At 31.0% G+C, this 26,413-nt stretch overlaps 1 protein-coding gene across 1 annotated transcript in view; it reads right to left on the reverse strand.

Moving 5' to 3' along the window:
• LOC129971774 (sialin-like) overlaps positions 1-26,413 on the reverse strand; it is an 85,810-nt gene that overhangs the window by 56,882 nt on the left and 2,515 nt on the right. Inside the window, exons 3-11 of the mRNA XM_056085750.1 lie at positions 23,157-23,173; positions 22,780-22,997; positions 18,450-18,633; positions 15,705-15,835; positions 13,351-13,494; positions 8,656-8,788; positions 7,495-7,650; positions 6,307-6,392; positions 946-1,075 (exon numbers count right to left, since the gene is read on the reverse strand). Coding sequence (XP_055941725.1) covers positions 946-1,075; positions 6,307-6,392; positions 7,495-7,650; positions 8,656-8,788; positions 13,351-13,494; positions 15,705-15,835; positions 18,450-18,633; positions 22,780-22,997; positions 23,157-23,173 — 1,199 coding nt within the window. The remainder of the gene's footprint in view (positions 1-945; positions 1,076-6,306; positions 6,393-7,494; positions 7,651-8,655; positions 8,789-13,350; positions 13,495-15,704; positions 15,836-18,449; positions 18,634-22,779; positions 22,998-23,156; positions 23,174-26,413) is intronic.

Raw genomic sequence — 26,413 nt, forward strand, 5'->3', positions numbered from 1 at the left:
TCAGTGTACAAGTGAACACAGTAACTAAAAAACAAAAGGAGCTATATGGATGAAATTTTTTAGACAAATTTGACACCTGAAGTGTAGATATATATATATTGAATTTGGAACTGAATCCGTCAGAAAATTTGACCACCTGTTGGTGGATACTTTTTCATACGTTGAAGCGCAATAACTTGAAAACATAATGCCTTAAATAAATGAAATTTGGTATGTTATCTTCTAAATATAAATAAAGTTCTTTGTCAAAGTTTGAAAACAATCATTTAAGAAAAGAAAGGCATCCAAAATACATAATCTATTTTCGGGTATTTTTGCGTTAACCGCATGCCAGGAATTAATCGACAAAAAAAAATTCACCAACGATATCATTATAGACTCAGTAAAAATGCTATATTCATACCAAATATCTGAATATAGTAATTATTGTTTGTCAGTGCCATGCAAGTCATTCGCTATTAATCTGATATAACAACTGTATTATAGAATATGCGAGATAATTTAGGGGGGGGGGCAATTTCCACTGCTTTTATTGATTCCATATCGTAACATTTTTCCTGTAGATGAAAACAAAAAAATTCGTACATAATTTTTCAAGTTTATTTTTTTTTCTCTTACATTTTGCACTCTCTTTTTTATACGTTTCTTACATTCAAAGGAGGGGGGAAGCTCACCTTGAAACACTACATAATATTTGACATCATATGAAAAAAGGAAACAGTAACATGAAACCAAATAAAGATTTGAGTTAAAATGTATTTAATTTTCACAATATTTACATTATTTATTATTCTCAATATTTACATCATTCATCGGAAAAAACACACATAGAAAACAGTAGAAAATAATTTCAACTCTGGAGTCACTCATTCTTCTCTAAGTCCTTTTCAGTATCTTGATTTCGTATCCTAAATATTCGATTTAGATATCTGCGATAGCGCGTACTTCGTTGCGTATGATGCTCGTCCTCCCAGTTTTGTTTATCTGCAGTTGCAAACAGTTGATACACAATGGCACTGGCAATTAATAAAACAATGGTCATTGCGAAAATGATTCGCCATTGTCCAAATGTTGGCTGAAATGATAATAAACATATTCTTTAAAAATTGATAATTTATGACTTGATGATTTATGACTTAAAAATTGATAATTTATGACTTGATGATTTATGACTTAAAAATTGATAATTTATGACTTAAAAATTGATGATTTATGACTTAAAAATTGATAATTTATGACTTGATGATTTATGACTTAAAAATTGATAATTTAGGACTTGATGATTTATGACTTAAAAATTGATAATTTATGACTTGATGATTTATGACTTAAAAATTGATAATTTAGGACTTGATGATTTATGACTTAAAAATTGATAATTTATGATTTGAGGATTTATGACTTGATGATTTATGACTTAAAAATTGATCGAATACTTTTTTTAGAGTAAGAAAGATTGGACCTTTTACATTTAAATATTTTTCACCGTTTAAGACGTTATCCACCACGACTCACAGCTGTTATTCTAACTATATATCTAATTAGCTTATGACTTATTTGCTATTTTTTTAATGTAGTAGAGAAAGAGTTTTCTACTTAGTTGAATGGGCACAGTAGCAGTAACGCACAAGCATGTAACGTGAAAACCAACCTATTAACCTTGGAATCAAATTTTCTTTGTATTCATTATTAGATGGCTCCTCTGGCATGGACTCAAAACTTAATTTTATTTATTCTATGACTAACTTATATATAAAGTCTAAAAATATTAAAATAACGAATTTTCTTCAAGGTCGAATACGAAGAATACAAAGAGAAAATATTATAATCGTCAAAAAAAAAAATGAAATAGAGGTTTTGAAGAATCTTCCGCGTTTCAGATCGCTCTAAATCAGAAAAAAGTATTTTTGGAATTCTCTCTGTCTGTCTTGACAGTTTAATTTCCTTTTTATACTATTTTCACTCTGCAATTTTGTCGCCACTACTAGACTGTAATTCCAGGCTATATGTTTTTCATCAATACTTTTCTGAATTAAATTACTGACACTTTGTTTGTTTGGAAGTTCATAAACGTTCCAATTTTATATCAATCCAATATAAAAATAATTTTCTATATCTTTGTCTATAAATGTCAGGTGTTAGAAAGAGTGAAGATCATAAACGTTCATAAACGTTCCAGTTTTATATCAATCCAATATAAAAATAATTTTCTATATCTATGTCTATAAATGTCAGGTGTTAGAAAGAGTGAAGATCATAAACGTTCATAAACGTTCCAGTTTTATATCAATCCAATATAAAAATAATTTTCTATATCTATGTCTATAAATGTCAGGTGTTAGAAAGAGTGAAGATCATAAACGTTCATAAACGTTCCAGTTTTATATCAATCCAATATAAAAATAATTTTCTATATCTATGTCTATAAATGTCAGGTGTTAGAAAGAGTGAAGATCATAAACGTTCATAAACGTTCCAGTTTTATATCAATCCAATATAAAAATAATTTTCTATATCTATGTCTATAAATGTCAGGTGTTAGAAAGAGTGAAGATCATAAACGTTCATAAACGTTCCAGTTTTATATCAATCCAATATAAAAATAATTTTCTATATCTATGTCTATAAATGTCAGGTGTTAGAAAGAGTGAAGATCATAAACGTTCATAAACGTTCCAGTTTTATATCAATCCAATATAAAAATAATTTTCTATATCTATGTCTATAAATGTCAGGTGTTAGAAAGAGTGAAGATCATAAACGTTCATAAACGTTCCAGTTTTATATCAATCCAATATAAAAATAATTTTCTATATCTATGTCTATAAATGTCAGGTGTTAGAAAGAGTGAAGATCATAAACGTTCATAAACGTTCCAGTTTTATATCAATCCAATATAAAAATAATTTTCTATATCTATGTCTATAAATGTCAGGTGTTAGAAAGAGTGAAGATCATAAACGTTCATAAACGTTCCAGTTTTATATCAATCCAATATAAAAATAATTTTCTATATCTATGTCTATAAATGTCAGGTGTTAGAAAGAGTGAAGATCATAAACGTTCATAAACGTTCCAGTTTTATATCAATCCAATATAAAAATAATTTTCTATATCTATGTCTATAAATGTCAGGTGTTAGAAAGAGTGAAGATCATAAACGTTCATAAACGTTCCAGTTTTATATCAATCCAATATAAAAATAATTTTCTATATCTATGTCTATAAATGTCAGGTGTTAGAAAGAGTGAAGATCATAAACGTTCATAAACGTTCCAGTTTTATATCAATCCAATATAAAAATAATTTTCTATATCTATATCTATAAATGTCAGGTGTTAGAAAGAGTGAAGATCATAAACGTTCATAAACGTTCCAGTTTTATATCAATCCAATATAAAAATAATTTTCTATATCTATGTCTATAAATGTCAGGTGTTAGAAAGAGTGAAGATCATAAACGTTCATAAACGTTCCAGTTTTATATCAATCCAATATAAAAATAATTTTCTATATCTATGTCTATAAATGTCAGGTGTTAGAAAGAGTGAAGATCATAAACGTTCATAAACGTTCCAGTTTTATATCAATCCAATATAAAAATAATTTTCTATATCTATGTCTATAAATGTCAGGTGTTAGAAAGAGTGAAGATCATAAACGTTCATAAACGTTCCAGTTTTATATCAATCCAATATAAAAATAATTTTCTATATCTATGTCTATAAATGTCAGGTGTTAGAAAGAGTGAAGATCATAAACGTTCATAAACGTTCCAGTTTTATATCAATCCAATATAAAAATAATTTTCTATATCTATGTCTATAAATGTCAGGTGTTAGAAAGAGTGAAGATCATAACAATATACAGTTAAAGAGCGTCTTTCAATATCTGCCCCACTTTATGTCCACTGAAATGTTTAAATAAAGGAATATTGACAGTAGTAGCCGGATCCATGAAACAGTACTACGTTTGTCAGTTTATAAACACAAGAACTCAAAAAGGCTTTGAGCTAAAAAGACGAAATTTAGCGTGGGGTCGATACCCCAAATTCCTAGATTTCTGTCAAATGAATGAAATCCTTTTAAAGGAAGTCTGTCTATCAGTCTGTTTGTCCGAGTTGGAGAACACGTAATAACAATACTTAATGAGGTAAATGAATAACATTTGGTAAACATATTTAACATTTAAAATGGACATCTGTCTCAAATTTTGAATCCAATTAGTCAAGGGCTTGAGCGTCTGTTAATCATGCAAGAAAACACTTTAACCCCAAAACGCGAATTAATTAAATCTGATATGCAATCTTATTTCTAAAATTATAGCTTTGTGCGCAATTTTGATTTCCAATGGACAAAAAAATATCCGAAATGCATATTGGGTTTTCTTTACTATGTTACTTAGCACAAAACTCATGCACGGAACTGAAATAAAAAGTGAACAATCGTGGTGTTAAAGGTCTTCCATATGGTCCACAATTTTATGTGAAAAGACAGGAAACTGATACTTTTATCCAAAAAGTTAGCAGATAATATCACCTGATGGTTTGAGGCTGAAATCTTCTTGGATGACTGAAAGATTTCAGAGAGATTTGAAAGAAAAACTGTGTAAATACTAAAATTGCTTTAAAAATTTCTCAGAAAATCATCAACATATTAACAACGATAATAATAAACTGTTTAAATCAATAATGTTTTTCGTGGAAGCTCTCAAATTTCATGCTTTTTCGTACAATAGTTTTCATTTCTGGTAGTTTTTCACCCGTTTAGAAACATGAAGCAATGAACACGTGTAATATTTAAGTTCGTTCTTAATAATGGCATGTGAATAACTTTAGGAATGAAACCAAATTGATAAATGTTGTGAACACAGTCTATAGGACAGTTAAAAGATTGGTGATTTTGCAGAAAGCTGAAATGGACAATGTGTATTTATACTGTCTGTTCCGTCTAAGGAAAAAATTTTTTGCCTTTCAAGCTGTGATTGCCTTAAAAACCGGAGCATGCGCAGTTTTTCTAGAACTATGTTTCAGTTGTTTTAATGCTTAGCTTTTTAGATTTATAATGTCTAATTAAAGATGCAACCGTGGATATTTTTGTGTACGTGTGTGTTTTTGAGGGCGTTAGTAAATACCATTCTGTGTTTAATGATTTACTTGATCATTTCGAATTAGAAAATAGATTTTTAGATTGCTGATATTGAAAACTACTGAGCCGCATAATACATTTAGAATTACGTGACTGTATTTAGAATTAGTTGTTGAAAGCTTTGGTGCTATCGGGGGGGGGCACCTCGAAATGAGGATGAGATGCTTCCGGCATGGTGGTTGGATCTCGCCACCCTGGAGGGTACACTAATAGGTGGGGGATCTGACTCCCCCCATCGATGACGGGACGTACTTCCTTCGGGGAGGGTTGTACCGTGGCCGGTGACGGCCCTTAGGACTCAACCACAGTTCCCGCCAATTGCTGTTGCGGCGGTCCGGTCATTCAGTTCTATGGTTTAAATCCGTGTGCCTTAGGGCGGGTCGGAGAGTTAGAAGGTTGACTTGGTGCTGTAGATACTATTACCATTAATCGCCATGTATAGCAGTCAACAATTGTGTTAAATCATTTTCATACGAACAAATACAGAGTATTTATTGCTACTTTAGAAATCTAGTAACATCCATTTTTGACGGTTTTATATCAAGGAAGATATTATAACAGCAAAGTGTAAGGCTTAAGACGATAGTGATATTTAAGTACCCATACTAAGTTGCGATTTTTTTTTTTTCCTTCATGATAGAGCTATTTCTTTTAATAGTTAAAAATTGTGGTACAGGCATGAGACATGTAGATAATTAATTAAAGATTGGGTGTTTCTCATTGTTTAAAAGTATTGTAATAATAGTGTTATGTATCGAATGAGTTCATACACCTAAACTATATTTCACTCGCAAATCAGGGGAAAATTCATAACGCTATCTTACAAATCTACTATGATTCTCGGAGAAATTTAGAAGTTTCATCTCAGTGGAAATATTTATGATCAAGTGTGACACTTATTCAATAAACGCACAACAATAACTGAAGTGACTGCAATTCGGTTTTTATACACTTTCGAAAAACTTAAGCTTTTTGGATAAAAAATAGAAATTTCGAGACGTACAGTCCCAAAAGATGTCGCCAATTCATCAAAAATGTCGCCAAATAAACTATACACTATTTTTATGGATTTCTTTCTAATTAATTAAAAACTACGCAATAAAATTACAACACAATAAAATATTAATTTCCTGAAAGGAAATGAAATTTTCATTTTCACCTTTGTGTCAGTCAAAGCACCTACAATCATAGGTGTAATAAATCCAGTCAATCCTGACAGAGTACTAGCTACGCCTATAAGAGTTCCTGGCAAAAATAAGATAAAATTAGGACTTTATTAGAATAACCATACTTGCACTAATTTTAATGCATTTATATATCAGGATAAGGTTAACAAATTTTTTAAACTGTAATACCCAATATACATATACTTCCTTGACTAAAATATATTCTAAAGTATATAACAAGAACATAAAAATTCAAAATGGATTCTATATTCATCATTATCTGTAAGTAATATAATAAAAAGATACATTCCTCGAAACAGTGCGAGAATTTATTAAATGTAAAAGAAAGGAAAAAGAAATAACGAATCTGTTTAGCAAACATTTTTCTCAGAGATTAAAAGGGCGATAATTTAAATTTATTTTGCAAATAAAAATCAAAACAAATTTGAAATGTTTTAGAAATTTAACATTACTAATATAAAAGATTTTATGTTTGAGAGATATGATAAAAAATTAATAATTTAAACGCACACTTTATTTGCTTGCTTTTTTATATGTCAACCCAAACACGATTTTGGTAATATTATATAGTAAATGAAATAACTCAATAGTTTTCTTTTTATTTCTTTAAAACTTTTGTTTTAGAAAAGGCAAATTTGAAAACTCACATATCCAGGGGCATAGAAAAGAAATTTTACCAAAATACGATAAAGCAGTACTTTAAATATTTGTCGCGCAATATCATTGCATAATTGTGTTTTCAAACAATAATTAAAAAAAGGAGGGTTTATTGCCTTGCTTTAAGAATGTTTTTCTCGTTGTCGTGAGATGGCGACACGATACATATCTCTTTCATTTACAAAGTTTGTTTTTCGACAAAAGAGGTCACCACTGCTTTAAACATATAAAATATATCAATTCAATGTTTTAATTTCTTTGATTTCATCTATTTTAACATTCTCAAAAGAATGTTAAACAAAAGAATGTTAAAATATTCAGACAATAATGCAGTTAAGTTAAAAGAGAATAAAAAAAACACATTTTTAATTTATTCGTAATATTAAAATAATGTGTGGATGTAAAAACGATAAAGATATTAAAACAAGTTAAATTCAATATATTGCCACAAAATTTAATTTCAGTAATCTGTATAATGCATATAAAATATTAATTATACCTACCTGCATATTCCGGCGATATGTCTAAGTAGGTAATCATATAAGAACAATACCACAGACCTCCTGCTGTCATAGTAAGGCCGAAAGAAGTAATCTGTACAGTGATATCACATCCCGCCGTACTCGAAATTACTAATCCTACAATCGAACCTAGGCAACCTGTAGACAGATATTGCAATGACAATACTTAATGATATTGCAATGAAAAAACAGTAACACAATTTTTCTGCTGTCATAGTAATACCAAACAGAATAACCTATACTGAGATGTCACATCTCTCTATACTCGAAATTAATAACTCTGCTTTCGAACCAAGACAGCCTGTAGATAGATATTGCAATCATAATACTTAATGATATTACAATCAATAAAAACAGGAACAAAATAGTAATACCAAACGAATTAAGCTGTACTGCGAAATCACATCCCACAATATTCGAAATTAATATTTATGCTATCGAAGTAAAGCAATCTGTGTATAAACTATAATGGCAATAATTGATGATGTTGCAATTAAAGGCAATATCGAATAAAGTAATAATCTGTAACGTGATGTCACATCCGCTGTAAGTAAAATTATCAATTCATTGATTGAATCAATAGATATATTCATATATAAAGAGATTTTTTTTAACTTTTAAACTCTTAATTCTATTTTCGGATGATAAAAAAATTTAGTATATCTTCTTGTACCAAAGAAATTATGCTGGTAGTATTTCTGCTATCGAGGAATAGCCATATATAACTATGCCTGAAAAAAATTAGTTTAAAGCCTAATGTTTACTAAAATGATAGGAAATCTTGTAAGCTATTTTTCTTTAAAAGCATTTTTATAGTACATTTTGATAACAGAGATCACTTAATTATATTCCATAAATTATAATTTTTACAGGTACTTCTGCATTAACCCGCACTCAAGTGGATAATCACCAAAGACAGTAAAATAATAAGCTCCGTCGTAATTAATGTTCGATAATGGATGCATTTTATTAATAAAGTTCGCAACCGTTCGGTTAATGCAGAAGCTACTTTTTATGACATTAAAAACACATAGAGATATTCTAAGCTGTTATAATAGGAAACAATCATTCTTTAGTTATTGTAAGTTAAATTTGCAGTTATGAAATAAATAGATATTATTTAAATCAGATACAGTCACTAACCTAACATGTTACATAGCTTCCTTGCGAAGATGGGCGTCACAAGACCATTCTTTATTACCTCGTCCGAAATGAACCCTCCGAGACAGCCAACAGCAGACTGAAGGATGTACGGAAAAGAAGACATGAATCCGTTCTGCAATGGAAATTTTCGTTCTTCAATGCAATATTGTATTATGCAGGGAAAATTCATCAGTAAATCGAATTTCAGATGTAATTCACTCCAGAAAAAAAAAGATTGAATGTAAATGTTCATTGCGTTTTCATCAAGTCTAATTTAAATTTATTGGTAGCAAAACAGGTACTTTTTGATTGGCCGGGCCCAAACGAAAGGGCGCCAAATAATTTAGCCTTGCGCAAAATCCTAACGCTACAACTATTTTCGACGACATTTCTTGTGGCAGGTTTGGATTATTTGGCGACTTTTTGCTTGCTTCCAACTAACTGCCCACCAAAAATACTGCACGACTATTATTTTTATTAACAATCCCATTTTAAATTAATCTTAATTATCTAACCGAGGTAAACCTGTCATAACCAGTTTGAGGCATGAAATACTTTTCATAAAAAAAGAGATATATGAGGGTGGAATTATTTGAAATTATTAGATATATAATCTTGGACTTTTGGTATAAAATATCTTTAGGATTTATTTTAATTGTAGATGAATTAAAGGATTAAATTTGGCAGAATGCTTTCATTGCAAGATAATAAAATGAATAGTATCAATTGAGTTATATGATTTATAAACTCGTTTTTTTTTTTATACAATACATTAGTTCTCTGTAAGAACCAAACATAAAGAATAATAACGCATTCCCGAAGGTTGTTGTTGTTCACTGTCCTGCAGAACTCATTTTATCATTAGTTTTCTGATGCCCATTCAATCATTCAATCGTTTTGGGCATCTGATGCGCTTGCTTTTATTCCATTTGATTGAACTGCGTACCATCATGTTATTTATCTTACTACATGTTTATAACAAATATACAAACAATTCTACTAACAGATAAGACAATTGGCTTTTTTTGCGATATAAAACTATTCTGTTTTGCAAAGCTTCCGCAATCTTTTCCTTCTTTTAACCTTTAAGCTTCGGCAACCCACACTCGAAAAAGTTGCTTTGAATGCCGGCATTCAGTGAGAGAAACTATACTCTGTTTCACCCGTACTTGGCAGTATTGTAAAAGGTAGAAAATGTGACGCTCCGCGTTGGGAAAGAGTTCCCCATCAATTCTGACTTTAAAATAGTTAAAATGAGCAGAAATTTATCAAATAATATCATAAATTACAGAAATCCTTTTTTTATCAGTATGTATTTAAAATTATTCTCAGGTTAGAAGTGCTTATCTGTTAAGTATTTTGTAAATAAAGCGAACGAATAAAGCTAAAAGATTGACATAATGAATTCCACTTTGGCTAGAACCGGTCATCAAGGTCAAATATTTGGCGCTTTTCTTTTACGTCTCCGCCAACTCAGCTTCATTCAGTGCGCAACCGTTATAATCTTTCGTACTTTTTATTCTCACATTTTTACCAGCTGATATTTTTGATACTATTAATCACATTAGTAGTTATTAGTTTTGATTGTTGAATATTTATTCGATTCGTTATTTTTATTCACTTCTAAAATGTCTGAAAAAGAGAAAGTGTTATCACCGATTATGCTGTGCACACCGTCAAGATGAGTGAAACCAACAAAAAGTGCAGCATGCAGAAACATATCAAACGTTTATTCTCGACTCCGAGAAAACCCTCAAGATTCTATCAATCAAATCGTCGATAAATTTTCGCACCTTACATGTGTTTCACAAAGAACAGTTTTCCGTTTGAAAAAAGAAATAAAGGCATCCAGTCCTTTAAGTACCCCCGGAAAGAAGCGATCAGGCTCGATAGGTAAACATTCGAGTCTTGTAAAATATAATGGTTTTACACTATCCTGTATTTGACGAAAAATCCATGCATATTTTCGTAGAAATGAGATCCCAACATTAGATAAAGTTTTAAAAGATGTGAACGATGATACAGATATCTTTTCGAAAAACATTAGCCGAACTACGCTTTACCGAATATTGAAAGATGTAGGGTTTTCTTTTGAGAAACGATGAAACGAAATGAAATAACATTAATGTTTTATTAAAATAATGTATCGATAATATTGAAAAAATAATGAAAATAAGGAAACAATTAATTCTCCAATAAAGTGGTAATATAATAAAGTAAATAAATATTTACTATTTGGCGAAAAATTTGCGAGATAAAGTTTCGCCAACGATCTGCATTTCTAGTAACTTTGTACTTTAAAGTAACCCAGTTCCCCTCACATCGACTGTGATTCGGCATCCCTAGAATATACACTACTGCCAAGTTAGGGTGAAACAGATTTTTTTTTTATAGAAGATGCTTTCCCCTTCTTTTAAAGGCGTTAGTCGAAAATAACCTCTTCGATTTCAACCACCCGTAGAGTTAATGGGTCATCTGTCCCCTCCTCAGTAAGCGGGTTGCCTTTTTTGTGTGGTTTCGGCTCGTCCGAACCCTAGAGAAGGCTTTTAATCTCAGTTTTATTTTATTTTTTTTTCCCCTGAAAATTATTCCAGCAATTCTGTCGGAGAAATTGCAATAATAAATAAATTGCAAATATGATATCTGCTGAATAGTTTAGTACATTAAACAATAATTTTACAATTTCTCTATTATATTTAAAATTAAATCAATTTCTCAAGAATTACTGAAGCTATGAATTTAGCTGACAACGCTTGAACATAGCATTGTGAATTTTATTTTATTTTTATAATTTTAAATCATCAATTTTAATAAAATGTAACGATTTATATATAATGCATTAAAGATCTTAATTATTTATATCTTCTTTTTAAAAGCATTCACATCTCTTCGTGCATCACACAGATAACAATTATCTTCTGTTTTGCAAATTAAAAACATCTTTAAATGAGTTTATAATATTATATTGCTCCCATAGAAATCGAGTATAATTTTTATTCCTAACATAGTATGAACGGTTTTTAGTATAATTACTAGTAACGTTTTCCCATTCTATTGTCGATTCTTACAATTTATAGTGATTTTTTTTCCCGAGAATTTCAATTATTTATTGCAGTGTAGTATTTTTGAAAACTATGCTTAATTTTGCAGACAATAAATACCTGCATTATAAGAAAAATTATTTCACTGCAGAAAAATTTACTAATACGTAAGTAATCACCAGAAGCAGGGTTCACAAGACTCATTAGCGCCAACAAATCATAATAACAACTGCTGGACGAAATCTCCTGATCCTACGGGGTGCGACACAAAAGGGAAGCGATTTTACGAGGCAATTAGGGTTCAGCTGGAAAGTTCAAGTGGGGGACGAAATTCAAACACGTGACTGGTACAACTGTTGTACCGCGCCGTAAGGAAAGGTAAAAAAAAATCTGGTACAACTGTTGTACCAGCCGTAAGCTAAAGGTTAAAACATCTATAAGTGGACTTATTGGATTCCTATAACCTTGATTTGTGCTTTCAAATCGTGCTTCTCCGGTTATATCAAATATAATTCTGATATAGGAAGTTCATTAAGACATTGCTTGTGATGATCAAGTGGGTCAAGATCGCTCGGCACTTTCTTTTTGCAACTACCTTACATTTGACATCAAGTATGTTATGTAATGCCTTATTTACTTAAATTTTTCTTCATTTTTATTAGTTTAACAAGTTTCGATCGGCAGATTTCAAAATCATTTGTCTCGTATATTTCCCCAATACTGAGATAAGAGTAATTCTTTATTTGCTTAGAGAGCGAATCATAACACCACTAAAAGGAGTTGGTATCCTTTTTTTTTATATATATTAAATTATATTTTATGCTCCTGATCTTTCTAATACATACTTGATATTTCATGAGTACACAGAACATAACCCTTGCTGCTTACACAGAACATAACCCTTGCTGTGTTAAAGACAACGATTTAAGCCTGTGTGGGGTGGGGCGTCTCTTGTTTTTTTTAGTGGCTTCAACTAGGACCAAGAGTACGACTTTGCTACTCACGCATCACTCATTCGCTTGCACAACCCCTTTTTACAGGAGGGCACATTCACACATCTCACAGATAGAACAACGGAAGAACAACCATGCCGAAACCGGGACTCGAACCCAGGAGGCCCAGATCATGGGAAAGACGCTCTAGCCCTATGCCAGGACGCCGGCAATATAACTCTTTGAGAAGTATTATTAATTTAATACCAATATCTAACGAGCAAATTCGTTGATAGCACATTTTGCTTCATAATATTGTATAATATTGTTTTATAAATATTATGCAGCATCATAAATTATTGTATGATACTGTAAATATTGTATGATTTCTGATCCTATAATACACTTTATATGCTTCTAGGATATTGCGCATGATATTCTTCAGCAATACACTGACATATATATTGGTTTGGGAAATTTTTAAAGAAATTATATTTCTTTAGGATATATTATCTATATAAAATATATCTGGGTATCTTTTTCAGTATTATATGGAAAAAAACCGTTAATATTTCCGCTGGTATAAGAAAAATAATAATAATAATCTATGAAGTGAATATCGTATGAAAAAAATTAGAAAAATTAGTAATTATATAGTATGTGATTAAGAACACACAAAAGTAAATAATTGTTTCATTCTTGCTTTCCGTATTTGTACCTACTGTCTCGATATTGAAATTCAAGATCGTCGAGTAGAAAGCTGGCAGGTTGTTAAGCAGCAAGAAGAAAGTCCAATCTCCTACGAACTGCGCAAAGGAGGCAGCCCAGAATGGTCCGAAGGTAAGAATTTTGAGCCAAGGTATAGGCTGTAATTGAAATTAATGACTTGTCAATTAAATAATAGAAAATGAATAATTAAAATAAGATTTTGAATTCTTAAAAGAACATTTTTATGCAAGTTTATAAAACTGCTTCCTTGCTCCATAGCCCTTCAAGAAGTTTTAAGATTTCTATTAATTAAAATATAAATAAAACAAACCATGACTTGTTTCGATTAGTGTAGTACTTAAAGTGTCGAATTTTTCTAACAAAAATATAGAGATCTAGCAAAATTGTAAAATTCATAGGCGTTGCCGCTCCTAAGTAAAATCGGATATAAATATATTTCTAATTTTTTTAATAAATATTTGAGAATTTTTTTTTTTTTTTTTTTTTGATTTCCGTTGTGGCTTAATAAACTCGAAAGTCTAATCTGAAAGTTGGTTGCATGGCATCGTTTCACATTTAGTTCATCTATTTTTATTTTCATTTTTAAAAGTTTCTTTAATTATATAGCAGAGAAAAAAAAAATGCATTCAGTATCAAAACGTTTTTGAAAATAAATACAGCAACTATGGTGACAAAAAGTAATATTGTATAATAATTTTTTTAATTTATTTAATTAGGAATTATAATATTAATATAATACTTTTTTAAAATTTATTAAAATTAGGAAACGCTTTATATTTTTAAATTGATATTACTGAAAAGTGTCTTAATATTGTAACGAAACTTGTTCTAACTTGGAGCAGTCTTAACGGCTCAGTAGTTGAATGTTATGAACTGAAAGAGACAGTTCGCAAGTTCGTATCTGCCTACAGGTAAATTACCTAAAAATAGTTTTGTGTTTTATTTATTTTATTTTATTTCTCGTTTGATCTAGAATGTTCTTATAACGAAAAAGCAGATCAACTGGCAAAGGACGCAACGCAAAATGGGCAATTCTACATGCAAACAAAGATACCAAAACCACATATAAAAGCCCTCCTCCGGAAAAACATGCTTGAGGAATGGCAAGGATATTGGAGCAATGGTGTCACAGGCAGAAAAATTTTTAATATCTTACCTTCAGTCAACCTTAATCCCACTAACTGGAACAGAGAGGAAATTATTTTCTACTCAGAACACGGCCCTTTTCCTGCCTACCTCAAAAGGTTCAACCTGTCTGAGAGTGACCAGTGCAGTTGTGGTGGGATAGGCACCGCACTTCATTATGCTACGGAATGCCTCCTTACAATCTCCTGGCATATGAAAAAGCCATCACCAAGCCATGAACAGGAATGGCTGAAAAGAGTCGCCGGCAACTTCCTTTCCAGACAAAAAATCCACAGTATAATTAAATTTATAAGTGGAAATAGAGACCTATTCTGGCCTCCATGGCACTCAACATCAAGTCTCATACCAAAAAAGACTAAGGGAAAAAACAAGCACTGCAGTCTCCTGTCACATATTTCAATCAAACAGAGATTGTCTTCATTTCCATTTCTCAAATCATTTTCCATCTGATTTTTTTTTTAACTTCATCCTGATCTACTATAACATAAAAAATGTGAACACAGATTATATGTATATTTTTACAAATTTTATCTCTCAATCTGCATTATATTTCTAAGTTGGAAAAAATTATGTAAACGGTCTCATCATAATATAATTTCTTATATAATTGTAAATTTTGTAAATAGTTATTTTTGTTTCGTTTTCCTACTGTAAATATTTTGTTAATTAAATAAAATTCCCGTAACATGCCTACCAAACCGTTCAGTGACCAGAATGGTCACGGATACGGGGGTATGAGACGGCGTTCTGTTCTGTATCTTTCTCAATCTGGAAGGTTCGAGTCATTTCGTCTTGTAGATGATATTATCTTTGACTTTAGTTAACACACGGTTTATCTATCCTACAATATAAATATAAAAATGATTTTTCTTTATTAATGCATACTAAATTTACTGTAGAAAGGCATGAAACTTTAATTAAGCTTTAACTAAAATTTTATTACTAACTTTAAACACTATGTTAATGAACTCCTACTACATCCTTAATGTAGTACCTAGACTAGACCTACAATTACTACTCTTTCTTAGGAGTTATTTTCAAATTTGACAATTGTAGATCCAATGATCTATTTGTAGAAAGTTTTGAACTATGTTTACATCCTACAGTTCACAATTTACAGATAAAATGCCAAATTTAAATATTATTTCATTGAAATTTTTCATGTGAAATTTTGTAGAAAGTAATTATGAAAAGAATTTACCACTGGTTCATGCTCACTGAGCTGGGAAGCTTTCATATATTCTAGTTCTTTGGATGTAATGCATGGATGCTCTGAAGGCGAATTGGTTACACAAAGAATCCAAAAGACAAACCAAACACAACCAATGAATCCTGAAATATCAGTTTATAGTCAGCATTAGAACAATTCCATATTTTTTCTAATATAAAAGTTAAAATATCACTAATCCTTACTTTGAAATCAATAATATTAACTATATACAATATCTACAACTGCTTCGCTTGTAAAGAAGTTGAGTACATAGCATTACTTCAACAAATTCTTCAAGATTATCAGTAACCTAACGTTTTGTTCTTGGCGTTTTCAAAGCTTTTGTTTTTGCTTGGGGGAGGGGATCAATGATGTGAGACTTGACTGTATGCAAAATCGATTCTTATGGGCCCTTCCAGAAGTCTAATCTGTGGTCTTTCAAACTTACTCCCTCTGAAGGATATTGCAACTGTAAAGACGGAATAGGCAAAAACAAATCTCGAGGTAGAATAGTATTGGTGAGTTGCACCGAATATCCTTTCTCGCGGCAAGATCCACTCTATAGTAAATCATATTCACATATACCAAGACTTCTTCAAAACCACTCTATAGCTAAAACCAAAATATCATTCATCAAAATCAGCCTAAATTATTCCCTAGTTACTGTAATACTCTACAGAACCAACTTTACCTTGCTCTAACAAAAGGAAAACAAAAATCAAAACCACAGGACCTAGACTGTAGCTGCAGATTTCTGATTCTACAATGTTTGTTCATATGTTTATGCATGTTTTAGAGATTTTGCAATGATATCTCTCAATTTTTATTACATCAAAATTTTTTTCTTCTCCTTCTTTTCTTTCCAATTAGTAATCTCTGTATAGTTTATCAAACACAGCCAAAGACCTCAAAAATGTAAAGAGGTTCCGTCTGCAAATATCAACATTTCTCTATAAATTCAAACTGTCACCATTTGTTTTTTGGCTGTTTTTTTCCCTTCATTTAATTATAACATTGCTAAAATATTCAATATGCAGGAAGTGACTCAGATGGAATTCTCTGTGGAGATCCCTGGTTGGTTTGCCGTACCTTTCCTTCTTTTTTCTTCTTTTCCTTCCATCTGATATTCATCTAACTGGTTAGATAACTCATTATTATAGGAACTGGGGGCTCAAGATGATGTTTTATAAGTAGAGACCAAGTATGGGCCTGGATACCTTCCTCACTATCTCAAAATAATGAGATCCAACCTCAAAGGACGATATAATAATTTAATTAAACTAAACCGTCTTTTTTGATTAAGTCAAGCATACTCCTTCTGATGAAAAGCGAAGTTATAAAATGGGAGCGTGGGCCCAAATGTCATTTTTGATACTTCAAAAGGAATAGATCTCCTTTAAAAGTCATATCAAAAAGAGATGGTAATCTAATTAAACTATACCATCTTGATTTTTCAGGTCAAGTACACTCCCTGTGATGCGGAATGGAGCTGTAGATCAAAAGTGCTAGCTTAAATGAGATAGATGAGATCCTCTCTTAAAGGGCTATGTCATGAAGTATTTAAATAAGATGTTGATTTTTGTTGAGATGTTGAAAATTACGTTGATTATTACGGTATAACATGCATATACCAATAAACGGCACATGAATTCCTCTTCAACCCCTTCTCTGAAGGGAATGAAAATGGAATGAAATCGATTGAAATACAATCATAAAGACCTAAAGTATATAAGATATGTATGTACATAAGGACGGCATCCTGGCATAGGGGTAGCGAGTCTTCCCTATGATCTGGGGCCCCGGTTTCTAATCCTGGTTCGGGCATGGTTGTTCTTCTGTGAGATGTGTGAATGTGCTCCTCTGTAAAAAGGGGTTGTGGAAGTGAATGTGACGCATGAAGTAGCTATGTCGTCGTACTCTTGGCCCTAGTTGACATTGCTGAAAAAACAAGAGACACTCTCTCGACTTAAATCGCTGACAGATAACTGCCAGCGGGCTTGAAGAGTGCCATAAGTCACAACACAAGTATGTAAGGTATGATAACAAATTTGATTATTATAAAGTAATGCTTTAAAACTGAGCACATTTTTTTAAAATTGTATTTAATTATTAACATTTACTAATTCGCATATAATTTCTAATAATAATGAAAGATAATTTTATATCTTTATTAAAATTTTAGTAGAGGGAATTCAAGCTTTGATGATAATTGTTAAATCGGCAGTTTTAATTTAAATAGGAAATTCCGTGCATATTTTACAGCAGATGACGTAAATTTTCATGCGTTTAGAAGTCAGCTGATCTGCGCAGTTTCTTAATCAATATATAATGTATGTATGTATGTATCAGATATTTTGATTTTGAGAAGTTATGCAATTTGTGTATAGTAATTTAATTATTGTAATTAATTAACCGATTATCAATTCAATGGTATTATTTGTTTGAACTGAAGCTTCATCTTAATATAAATAGAGAGCACCAAAATGGTTATTTCGATAGTAAGTCTTCACATAGTGTTAATTCCTTAATGACTAACCCACCCTACTCAAAGTGATCACTGGAGCCATGATAATTTATTTAGCATACACCAAACTGATACACAATTTAAATGTTTCGAGCAAATATCTCTCAAATCTACAATCTATCGGAATTAAACTATTGATTTTGAAATTATTTTATAAGTCAGTTTTCTTTAAAAAATGCTGAAGATGACTTTTCAGATAATAAAGATCTCACCAATTACATAAAAAGCTGATGGCCATCCTCCAAACCAATCGGAATTTGTGAGTTTGGCTGCCAAGGGCATCCCTAAAACGGTACCGATATTAATACCACTGATGACCACAGCTTCTATCAGAGTTTTCTCCTCCTCGGCAGTCCAACGACTCAGGAGATTGTATATTGCTGGAAACGTAACACCCTGAAAAATAACAATCAGAATGTGGCATTTAGTATTTGTTATTAAATAGACGGAAGTGGTCTGCCATATGTTCTAATAAAACGGATATCACAGAGAACGCCTGGTATTGGGGCACAGTAGTTACAAAATATTAACATTTGGCATGAATTTAGCATTTTTTTGAAACTATCGTATCATCCTTGGCGATTAACCCTTGGCATATCGTTAATAGTAACTGAAAATCAAATTTATACTTTAAACACGTTTTTCTCAACCGAGTGAAACAAATATTTGACACTAAACTACATTTCTAGTCATAAAATCCAATACCAAATTTGATATGTTTGTCATTGCGTTTTTGAATTATCGCGTTTACATGTTTCTAAAAAACGGACAGGTCAAACTTTTGGCGGATTTGGCTCAAAATTCGATTGGTGTCTGCACTATGTTAAATATGTGTACATAATCTTATATATCTAGTTCTCTTCGCTTTGTAGTTATCGTGTTAACTTGAATTCAAACGTCCAGACAGACGAACTTACTCTGAATAGATTTTACCATATTCGAGAATATGGATACGACCCAGAATGATATATTTACAATAGATTCCTGGTGTTTTGTACCTCAATAATCGAAATCTGACATATATTGTACTAGCCACTTTTGGAGACCAGTTTGTTTGCCAAGATTTGCAATTAATAATATTCCAGTAATTGCGCCAGTTTGTCCGCAATTAATAATATTAGATACTTTTCTTTAAAATCCTTCATCTTTGATATAGCATGTAAATTCAATTAACCCTTTAAAGAGCCATTTTTTTCTAGTCATATTATGTTAAAATATTTTCAGGCTTGAAATTAGAATAAGAAAAGGGATTCATTTAGCTTATTGGATAAATTTAATTTGATTAATTAATTAATTTGGTTAACTAACAATTAAGTGACAAACCAAGACACATCAGTTTATGTGAGATCTGAAGCATCTAAGTTTCTGTCTTTCTAAAAAAATGTGTCAGAACTTATGCCAACCTACATAATTTCATACAAAGATTGATAAATTTGGTGGGAAGCATACTTCCCACGGCCTTAGAAAGGGTTAAAAGAGTTTGCCGCAAATTATAAAGTGAAAATCCTACAACGGATTTTATGATTGGCAAGAGCACATGCTTGAATGTTGTGGTAGAAAAGTTTTATCCCATCATAGCATTTAAAAACATTTTTCTAGATAATCATTTTTTTTTGTTTTATAATTATCATTTAGATAGTCATAAAACATTTTTCTAGGTAATCATTAGATAAACATTTTCTAGATATTATTTTTCTAGATGAATTAAAAATATTATTAAAGTTAAATGAAAAATTGTACGAAAATGAGATTTTTATCATTGAAAAAGTAATTATTTTAGTCTTAAGATAATATAAAATGCAATTTTATAAGGTTATTATTTTGGAAGATATGAGTATCAATTTCCATAGGCTATTATGGATAGACTTAAAATTAACATACAGGCGCAAAAACTGAAATTTTTGGAGAGATTTCTCGCCAAATATAATCACGACAATTTCTTATCGCAATTTTAAAAACCGTTTGTTAGCATTTCTGGTGTACACCCAGTAATGCAGACTTTAGGGAGTTTTTGGACGATTGACACAATTTCTACATAATCGGCGAGAAACTGTACATTAATCTTAAGTCTTACCACGATTTGTATCTAGTAACGGTGAAGCTTATTTTTGCACTTGATCAAACTTTTTGTTAGAAGCTTATTTCTTGATTTCTTTTATATCTTCTTTCTTCTGATTAATTGTTCTCTTTGATGACATGGTGGACTTTTCCCGAATATTTTTCATAATATTTTGCAGCTCCATTAACTAATCGAAACGTTTGATTCGATACAGCTGTAAAAATGTTCAATCAATAAAGCAATATGAAATTCTTATAATTCTTATTTCGTATTTTATTGTTGCCATTCGATAATTAGTAATAATCTCGATTTCTGTAGCAGGTACGTTAGTGTTTTAAATATGTATATCTATTATATTAGAGAGAACCTGGATTCTTCAATAAACAACAGAGTCCTGGAATCGGTACAAATGGTACTCTACCACCCTTCCAATCTGCCGATAAATCGTTTAAATTTTACTTTAATATTAGCTTTGTATTAATACTTTATCCACGAATTTGATATCAAAATTAATTTGAGACAATTCTAAATAATAAAAAAAATGTTGCTAATGAATTAAATGCCATTGTTTTAGCAACATCTGCCTCATTCTATTTGGCACCGCTTTCATATCAGCAATTAGGAGCTTTAGGAGGATTTGCCTGCCTGACGATATTTGAACTAAGTACTAATCAGGGTTTCGTGGTTTGTACAGCATATTTAGGAACAGTTAATATCGTAATATGTAACTAAACTTAATGAACAGATCGAATTTAGAATACAAATATATATCAAAGTGCATAGCAAAGGAATGATTTAGTAATACCTGCGCCACACCCTGTAGAGCTCTAACAAATATCAGAAATGCTGTATGAAGCTCAGCTGCCACAGGGATTATGAGAGAGAGTAGAGCTGAAATGCCAATTCCGAGTCCGAAAATCCATTTTCCACTGTAGATTTCAGCGAGTCTGGCACCAGGTACTTGTGTGATAACGTAACCATAGTAAAATGATCCAATGATTACCCCTTGAACTTTCGGTGTCCAAACAAACGATCCATTCTAATATATATATATATATAATATAAAATATATCTGTTTTGTTAGTTAATTAAAATCAAGATTTGAAATTTACTTTCTAGTGTATGGCATCATATCATTAAAGATGGTAATATTTCTTGTTAATATGGCAATGCATGCTCTCAAAACGAATGCTCTCAAACTTACGTTTCTTATAATTTTATGCAATGAATCTTTAAAATTTATTTTGATTTTTGGCTTTGGTTAGCAAAGGCAAAATTTCTTGGCGACCGTATCAAAAAATAGTTTTTACCGAATCATAAAGAAATTGGTGGCAGATAATCAAGATTTGGTTTACCTTCTGGTGCCATCGCATCATTAACATGATAAAATTTCTTATAATAACGACACCATATGCACTCAAAGTGAATGGACATTTGCTTCTTATCATTTCTTACAACGAATCAATAAAATCTATTTGGCTTTCTTGCATTCGGCGGCAATGACAAAAGTTTTTGGTGACCGTACCAAAAAATAGGTTTCACCGAATCATAAAGAAATTGGCGGCAGATGATCAAGATTTGGTTTACCATCTGGTGCTATCGCATCATTAACATGATAACATTTCTTTTTAATACGACACCATATGCACTCAAAGTGAATGGACATTTGCTTCTTATCATTTCATACAACGAATCAATAAAATCTATTTGGCTTTCTTGCATTCGGCGGCAATAACAAAAGTTTTTGGTGACCGTACCAAAAAATAGGTTTTACCGAATCATAAAGAAATTCGCGGCAAATGATCAAGATTTGGTTTACCTTCTGGTGCTATCGCATCATTAACATGATAACATTTCTTATTAATACGACAACATATGCACTCAAAGTGAATGGACATTTGCTTCTTATCATTTCTTACAACGAATCGATAAAATCTATTTGGCTTTCTTGCATTCGGCGACAATAACAAAAGTTCTTGGTGACCGTACCAAAAAAAAAAAAAGGTTTCACTGAATCATAAAGAAATTCGCGGCAAATGATGATGAAGATTTGGTTTACCTTCTGGTGCTATCGCATCATTACCAGGGTAACATTTCTTATTAATACGACAACATATGCATTCAAAGTGAATGGACATTTGCTTCTTATCATTTCTTACAACGAATCGATAAAATCTATTTGGCTTGCATTCGGCGGCAATGACAAAAGTTCTTGGCGACCGTACCAAAAAATAGGTTTCACCGAATAATAAAGAAATTCGTAGCAAATGACTTAACTTCTCTCTAAGTGATTGACAGGAAGAATACAAAGATCTGATTTAAATGCTATGCAGACTGTACCGCAGTAGTTAGAACATAAAATCCATAAAAAAATTTTGAAACTATTATTTCGCAGTTTTTCAAGTTTTATCCTAATTAAAATCAGTAACCGCCTTAATCAACAATCTTATAAAAATCGAAAACTGGTATTCACTAAAAGTTACCTTTACTTCGATAAGTTTCAATTTGGAAGAATGGATGGGAGGATTCAGTAAAGCACACATGGGTTCATTTGTCAAATTGTGAGTGTCTGTTACGATACTGATAGCCGTGTTGTTCAGCATTCCAAGGATAGCTATACTCATATTGACTCTCAATGCATAAACAAGGCACATTCCTAAGAATCCAGCAACTACAAAAAGATAACGTACGCCAGCACATTCTACAAAGAAAAAAAGGTATTATTACTGTTATGTGGATAGATAAAATGTTTTAATAAGAACGAAGTTATTGACTTAGGATAATTCAAAGTTGAAGACATTTAGTTATAAGCAAAATTGAACTTTTGATATATCAGAAACATGATCATTGTCCATATTACTTGCTTTGCAAATAAGGCTGCAAAAGCATAGTGCATAAAGAAAGATGCAATATTTAATAACGTTAGTCACATATCCATTTTAAGATTACTGCTTTTTTAACATCACAAATATTGTATGATGTCTGCAAAGCATTTTTCAATATTTTGAATGCAATATTGTAGAGTATTTTTCTGTTTGGATTCACAGTGGTGCAGTTGAAATGACAACAAAAAAAGATTGCAATGAAGATAATTAAACAATTGTTTAAATATTATTCAAGAAAATGTACTATCCATTGAAATGGTTAGCAATTTACTCTAGAATTAATGATAATCCAACGAATTTGTAAAGTCATATTTTTTATACTTATCAATTGCATTCTAGCGTTTAATCGCCAAATATTGTATGTAAGAATGTTCTTTCGTTACCAGCATTTAAATATGCTCGCCAATGACATTCATTTAATGTTAAAGATCCTCCTCCATGTGGGCACTTCGTTATTAAAGATGAGAAGCTTCCGTGGTATAGTGGTTGGATCTCGCCACCCTGGTGGATACAGAAAAAGGTGGGGGGTCTGGCTCCTCCCATCGTGATGAGACATGCAACCAAGGAAACCAAGGATGCAAGGAAGGATGGATGCAACCAAGGAAAGGTTGCATCGTTGCTGGAGACGGCCTTTAGGATTCAACCACAATTCCAACCAGTATTGCTGTTGCGGAAGTCCGGTCATTCAGATTCTTCCGTGTGCCTTCCGGCGGGTCGGAGTAGCCAGTTTAAGGTAACATTAAAGATCTCCAACGACAAACGTTTAACGTATAAGTACCAAAGAAATAAAGGCTTATAATTGGAAAAACAAACTTAAGTTGGTTAATAGTATCGTTGCTTATAACATGCATTTCTTCATTTAATTATATATTCGAAACTATGTAATCAAGTAAATTAGAAATGTCATTGTGAATATAAGTGTAAAAGAAGACTTACAAACAGGATGCCATTTTAGCAAACACAACAAACTAAGAAATCAATCCAAACACTCACCAAACATTCGTCACCTTGAAGTCGTCATCTTCCCACCAAATAGTTACAAACTCTTTTTAGGACAGTTAACAAAATTATTAAGACTACACATTTGAAATAATGTTTTGATACCAAGTGAACGTATCAAAGGAAGAAAATACATGAAATCGATGAAAATAGGGCAATTTTAAGTACGAAAGAAAGTAGAAACATGCGATCTTCTGTAATTAATTTTTGACATGTATTAATACGCAAGCAACAATATGGAAATCACAAGGAAGTTTTAGTTTTTGCTTACTATTTTATAAAACAAATAATTATTTTCTCATGTTTTGTTTTCATCTGTTTATTTATTGGTTGAAATCTAGTTCAGGGTACCCCTTCATCTCGCCAAGGATACCAAAAATGCCAAGTAGTCAATCAAGATGGCTACCCAGATAAACGATGCAATAAAATAGTTGTCAACCATCTTGAATTTTGTCTTCGGCGAATTGGCATTGTTGACACACTTGGTAAGATGAAGGGATATCCTAAACTAGATTTCAAGTAATTTCAAATGCTATTCCTTTTTGTCAAAAATCCTTTGATTTGCGATTATAAAACTGTTTCATCACCAAGATCTAACTTTTTTCGCCAACTATTAAGTCTTTAAAACCAAATTCTAAATTTGGCGATCTATTACTTAAAAAGAAATCATATTTAGCTATCTTATTATGTTTAGTGCTTAAATATATAATAAAGCATATAAAACAGTACCTTAAAAAGAATAAAAACTAGTAATAACTAAAATTTTAAAGATAATATATAAGACTAAATATAGTTTAATAATACTGAGAGCAGTAATGCAAGGACATATTTTGGTTTTTTGAATTCGCAAAGTTAAAGTATATGCTACCTTGTAATGGATCGTCGGCATGGTACGACTTCTGTATTTTCTCGATTACCTGGAAAATATTTTCTCGAGAAGATTTAAACCTCAAAAATATTAAGAGCCGGGAATATAGATAAAGTTACAATAATTGTGGGTTATAATATATATTCATATCGTTAAAAATGTGTGCAATTTTGGTTTTGATATTTATATAAGATAAAATAAATTTCAAATAATATATTCAGTATTCTTTAGAAAATTAATTACAAATAGGTATAATTTTTGAAAAAATTAATTGAAGAATATATGATGAAATTATACATACTACACCAAGGTGATCTTTCCCTATTGGTTTGTTCATTGCTATTTGATTCCATTTTTTTAGCTTCTAAATGCTTTCAAACTTTATTTTCAAAGAAATATATAACTATTGTTAGCTCTAAAATCTCAGCTCGATTTGAATCACACAACTTAAAAATCATACATAAATTGTTCATTTTTGAGGTTTCGTCATGATTATTAATTTTTCTCATATCAGTATTAAAAGTGTGCCGAAACTTGACGAAAATTCTGTTTAATTTTTACTTATTAAAAAATTTCTTTTCAAAGATATTTATGAAGACTAAATATTTGTTTACAGTTTTGCCAGCTGACAACAAAATATAATTTAACTCCGCTCATGCGCAGATTTCATACATTTGATATATAGTCTGATAAATGTTGATAATATTAATTTGCTTTCACCAGCTTTTGACTTAAGTACATTTATTGACTTTTTAAATACATTTTTAAAATCGTTATATTCTGGAAATTTTATTTATTTTTCTACACTTAATTTCATTTCCTTTAATAGTAATAAATCTGTAATTTGAATTACTTATTTGCTACAAATAAAATATTGTTTACAGCAATTTATTCAATAATTGGAAATTTCATCACTCTTGTATATTTAATATATATTGCAATAAACAATAAATAAATTAGCCAGAAATACCTTTGTTTCATATAATGGTACATGTTAATATATCAACACTTTGATGCTTTGTATTATATTGATACAAATATCATTTGTATGTTGATACAATACCATCCAACCCTAGCCGAGGCTGATAGCACATATTTATAAGAACTGGAATTTCGCTTCTTCAAAAGAAATATTAGCCTTGATTTTGATCATAATGGACGAGTGGTTAAGAAGAGGAAAGAAAGGGATTTGCAGATATAATTAATTTAGAAATAAGCGGAGGGAGGTTCTTCAGTGGTATGTGGATCGTTACAAGGATACTGTAATATCTTGATCTAGACTGATCAAATAACAAAGCAGAATTTCCAGACAATTCTTTATTTTACAGCCCTATATATACAAAAGAACAACTTGTTCTAATCTTG

This window comes from Argiope bruennichi, chromosome 6 (genome assembly GCF_947563725.1).
Source record: "Argiope bruennichi chromosome 6, qqArgBrue1.1, whole genome shotgun sequence".
Taxonomy (NCBI): Eukaryota; Metazoa; Arthropoda; class Arachnida; order Araneae; family Araneidae; genus Argiope; species Argiope bruennichi.